The 5,228-nt window shown below is 39.4% G+C and overlaps 2 protein-coding genes across 2 annotated transcripts; one reads left to right on the forward strand and one right to left on the reverse strand.

Moving 5' to 3' along the window:
- The first annotated feature begins 223 nt into the window (after positions 1-223).
- On the forward strand, positions 224-1,894 carry LOC113333900 (protein ALTERED XYLOGLUCAN 4-like). Its single transcript, XM_026580269.1, has 3 exons — positions 224-406; positions 497-798; positions 869-1,894. Exons 2-3 carry the CDS (start codon positions 658-660, stop codon positions 1,640-1,642), a joined length of 915 nt encoding a protein of 304 aa, XP_026436054.1. The 5' UTR covers positions 224-406; positions 497-657; the 3' UTR covers positions 1,643-1,894.
- A 122-nt stretch (positions 1,895-2,016) lies between these two features.
- On the reverse strand, positions 2,017-4,212 carry LOC113333901 (protein EMBRYO DEFECTIVE 514-like). Its single transcript, XM_026580270.1, has 2 exons — positions 3,787-4,212; positions 2,017-2,516 (listed from the first exon to the last, which is right to left on the reverse strand). Exons 1-2 carry the CDS (start codon positions 4,078-4,080, stop codon positions 2,193-2,195), a joined length of 618 nt encoding a protein of 205 aa, XP_026436055.1. The 5' UTR covers positions 4,081-4,212; the 3' UTR covers positions 2,017-2,192.
- Between the last annotated feature and the right edge of the window lie 1,016 nt (positions 4,213-5,228).

The following is a 5,228-nucleotide window of genomic DNA, read 5'->3' on the forward strand; positions in this document are numbered from 1 at the left end:
AAATGCGGATCTCTTTTACTAATCCCCCTTTTAAACTGCCTAGATTACGCCAGTTTGTGTGCAAACCACAAGTTAATGTCATCGAGATTAGACCTTCATTGATTACTCGCATTTATCAAGAAAATCACCCTCAACTTCCACGTTTATTGATCATGAATCATATTTTTGAAAATGAGAACATTGCCAAAGAGGAGAAATGTTAGAAACCTTTCCTTACTACAAGAATGGAACAAGTAACGGTTTGCAGATACGGAAATCAGTTTTCTGTTATGTGGATTTGCTGCAACTTCATTCTTCACCCTCTTCATTCTTTATTCTCCAAATCCATTCAGTAACTTCATATTTAAGCAGCATTACAACGCTACGGGAGAGATCGATCCTGACGCCATCATTAACCCCAAAAAAGGTATGTACGTACATTTTTTTTATAGGTCATTGGGTGCTAGGACGCTTTCGAGTTTCATGAATCACCGTGTTTAAATTTTTTATGGTGTAGAGAGTAATGATGAGAAGATCAAGTGCGACTTGTTTGAGGGAAAATGGATACCGGACTCCAACGGTTCACTGTATACGAACTGGAGTTGTCCGCTGATACCAAATTCAAGGAATTGCCTAAAATTTGGAAGGGAAAATGCTGATTTTATAAATTGGAGATGAATGCCAAATGACTGTGAGCTTCCAATTCCAAGATTCAATGCTAAGACGTTCCTATCAATCGTTCGAGGGAAAAAGCTAGCGTTTATTGGCGATTCCCTTGCTAGAAACCAGATGGACTCGCTTCTTTGTCTATTATCTCAAGTGAGTACTGCTTCATTTGTTCAGGTTTCAATACGTGCGTCTTAAGACTCCTAATCTGTGTACTTTGCAGGGTGAAACTCCAAAGGATGTCTACACAGACGATTCGGATCATTATCGAACATTTTACTTTCCTTCTCATGATTTCACTCTCATGGCCTACTGGACACAACACTTGTTTTCTTCAGCAGTGAAAATAGTTAATGGTTCAGAGACTGCAATGTTTGATATACACCTCGACAGGATCGACGATAACTGGGGTCAGAAATTACCTATTCTAGATTACGCTGTCATTTCAATAGGTCACTGGTTTAACCGGAAAAATTACTTATACGAAGGTGGTAAAGTAGTAGGCTGTATATACTGCGACGAACCAGATGTGCCTAATTTAGGACTTGCGGATGTCGTAGGCAAAGCCATGGGTAAAGCACTTGAATACATCAATGATTGTAAGGAGTGCAAAGCATTGTTTACTTTGGTACGGACATTTTCGCCTACACATTTCGAGTACGGGTCTTGGAATGATGGAGGCAAATGTAAAAGAACAAGTCCTTCCACTGAAAAACAAGCCGATTATGATTTTCTAATGGGAGTAAGGAATTTCCAGGTGAAAGAATTTGAGAAGATTAAGAAGAGAACAACTGATGGAAAGAGATTTGAGATTTTGGATATAACTAGGGCCATGTTGATGAGACCTGATGGACATCCAGGAACCAATTCGCATGACCCGAGTTATAGAGATTGTATGCACTGGTGTCTGCCTGGACCTGTCGACGTATGGAATCAATTATTGATGGTTTTGCTGCAGAACAAAGATGGCTCAATGAAGCAAACGCAATTAAACTAACGGACATGGATCATCATCAGCTGTTCTCCAATATTCTTATTCTCTTCATCTCTTCAAATCCCTGGTAAAATGAAGATTTGTAAGATTTGTAAGCTGATAATGATGACAAATCCTACATAATTCTTTTACCTCTACTGGCCATGTACGTTTGAGGCTTTTCAACATTGCTTTTTTACCTGACATAACATTGTTTCCCAGGAAAAAAGAAACTTATACCTCGCCAACAACGAAGATGTAGTGACCCAAAACAATTTATGCCCAAGCTTGTTTATCTCTAATGCCCTATCCCACTAGATTCTAGTCCACAGGGCCATAGGCATGATAAGATCCTTCTAGGTCAGAAAAGCAGCATGAGAACCTAGAAATGCAGAATAAAACAAAGAAGAACTTGCAAAAACCCTAGATCAAACTATAGTCAAAATTGCAATTATACATCTAGATCATCCAGACATGTGGTAAGACCGTAAGAGACAGAATAAAACTAATCCTTAAAATCATTCAAACATCATAACGAGTTTTTAGATACTCTTCATCAAGAGTAATATAAAGATTAGTTCCTATTCCAGTTGCCTCTTCCACGACCGCGGCCACCTCTTCCACGGCCACCACCACCTCTGCCTCCACCTCCTCTGCCACCCAATGCCTTATTTGCTTCTGGCTTTAGTTTCATGTTTTCAGGCAAAGGAAGAATGTGGTCGACACACTTCCTGAAGCTGAAATCGTCAACGGATTCATCTTCCCTGATCAGAAAGTAACATCGACTTTTCCACATTGGGTGGTAACGGACTTGGAATGCTTTTACCCCTGCACCAACCTTCTTGTCTGACTCTGAATGACCCTTCTTGATCAAGTCGAGCAAAACCATGCACTCATACTGCACAAGCCGTGATGCAAAGTGTTAATAAAATCAGATAATACACCACATAGTATAAGACTAAGATACTGTTCACAGATCATAGTATTGAAATCGACAATAATATAAATGCAACCAATTGCCTTGCCAGACGATTATCAAATGCCAATCTGGTCGAATATATGCACGTATGCTGATTCAAAGTGGTAGTAGGAAATTTATAAAGTTGGAAATTCATTAAACTACGGGAGAAATTTTTGTTTCTCCAAAAGATTAGACATTCCTCAGCTACTGCATTTACACTGAAGTTCCTTCCAGTGCAGAGTTGAGGCAAAATTTTCACTAATAACACTATGACTCCATGAAACTGATTTGCATTCGTTGAAACTCATTCTGAACAAAGTAACAGTATGAGAAGGATACAGGAACACCAATTAGAGTAAACATGCATGAGTTCAGATGGAGCAACTATAAGGTACAGAACAAGAACTATGAAAGTATTTCAGATACCTACGCATTGGATAATATGTCCACAACTTCGATTTCCCTAATCATTATTGTTTCTAGAAAGAGATACATCTCATATTTCTCCTATTTCATTTCATTAGTGAGGGATATAAAGCTTATGAATCATATATGAAGCTTCTCATAGTATGAACAGAGCAGTGCGGCATCAAGAGCTTATATTTTTATCTACAGAAAACATTGAAGTAAGTAGAGTAGGCTAGAGTCTTCATTCAAAACTTCCCTGAACATCAGAAGACCAAATATTTCCGTTGGACCAACAAAAGTAGTCATAAAATTTCTATGTACAATGTATTCTCTTACTTATCATCTACATAATCATTCAATCCCATACATGATGTTATACGGCAGGATCAATAAACACCATTCTAATCAAATACGAAATCACAATAAACAACAGCAATTTGTTTTAAAATGCAATTCGTTATATTAAAGAGATACCCTATAAGAAAGGCTTCCATTTTCGGAAAGCCGACTAAGTCATAGTTTTCATTGCCACCAAATTCAAGTTTTGACCAATAAAACCATTGATTCACCTAAACCCTATTTTTATAAGACTCATACTGAAATCAACCCTAATAAACCAATCAGGCACAATCTAGCAAATCATAAAATTAACTTAATAACTCAGTATAAGCTCCTAAAAGGTTCGCAAATCATAAAACTCAACAGAACCCAGGACTCAATTTTTAAAACCCTAGGCTCAATTTTTGAGCAGGTTTGTAAAACACTGAAATCAAATACAGTTTGGGTTGGGAAATTATACCTTGTTAACATCCAAATTAGGAGGCCAATAATGAAGGAACTTGTAGAAATAATCAAACATTTCAACAGAAGTGTTGAAAGTTTTGGGTCCAAGCTGAACAGGTTCAGATTTCTTCTCTTCACCTTCAGTTTCATCATCTCCGCCTTCTTCTACCTTCTGTTTCTTTGCTGCTTCATTCTCTTCAACACCGTTGTTTTCTCTAGATCGCTTGGAATCACCGTTCGTTTCAGAACCGTTTTGAGGAGTTTCAACTTCCATGGTTTCTTGTGGAATCTCTGAAACTACTTCTGCCATGATTGATATTTTTGGAGATAGCGGCTATGTAAAATTTCTGGCGAGAGAAAGTGAAGAGTTCTAAAACCCTAAATTGATTATATACGAATACGAGGGTTCTGTACGGGGAAAGAGAGAGAAAGAGGTGAAGACAGCGTGGGACTGGGAGGACTCTATGCGAGTTATATGATGTGTAGCACGGCCACTTCTATTTTGGGGCCGTGTCCAAATCAGACGGTTGGACACGCGCTCCCTATGTCGGACACACATCACAAACCTATTTCGCACACCTATATGAATGTGTACTAGTGATGCCTAAAGTTATTGTGGTATGTTCTTATTAAGGCTGCACAAGATCCGGTCCGATTAACCTGTACCGACCCGGACCCGAAAGACCCGGATTCGAACCGACCCGGACCCGGATTCGAACCGATCCGGACCCGGAGTTACCGGTACATGTACCGGTTCTGAATGTTGATACCCGGTATAGACCGGTACAGGTACCGGTTCTGGGCTATTCCCAGTCTGTATCGAACCGAAAAACCCGGTAAATTAGAGCCATTGATATCTTTTAAGATATTACATCCTAGCCGTCCCTTTTAGGTTTAGTCTCATCTTCAACTCCAGGTACAGGTACTGGTCCTGGTCTTGGTACATGTACAGATACAGATACAGGTACAGGTACCTTCGTTATTTTGAACTTAAGTTGTAATGTTGAACTTTATATGTTAAGTTAGTTTGTTGTTAGCCTTTGTGTTTCAAAATTTGGGTAAAAAACCCGGTACCGGTCTGGAACCGGACCGGTCTTACCAGTACAGGTACAAGTCCAGGTACAGGTACACAAATTGAGGAACCGGTCAACTCCGTGTACAGGTACCGGTTCCACCAAAAACCCGGTCCGAACCGGTCCATGTACAGCTCTAGTTCTTATGCTTGTTCCCGTCCGCGTGTCAAACACCAGAATTTGTGACCTTTGTACCCTCTAAGGGTATGACCAATGTAGTTTTTCTCGATTTCGGTTCGTTTCGGTCGAGACTGAGACACCAGAACAAGTTTGTCTTCGAGATCCTCGGTGAGGTTTTCGGTGAAATCTCGGAATAACTGCCGAAAATTTGTTTCAAATTTTATACATATAGTATGTATATCAAGCATTATTCAAACATTTTCCC

The sequence above is a fragment of the Papaver somniferum genome, unplaced genomic scaffold (assembly GCF_003573695.1).
Source record: "Papaver somniferum cultivar HN1 unplaced genomic scaffold, ASM357369v1 unplaced-scaffold_135, whole genome shotgun sequence".
NCBI lineage: Eukaryota > Viridiplantae > Streptophyta > Magnoliopsida > Ranunculales > Papaveraceae > Papaver > Papaver somniferum.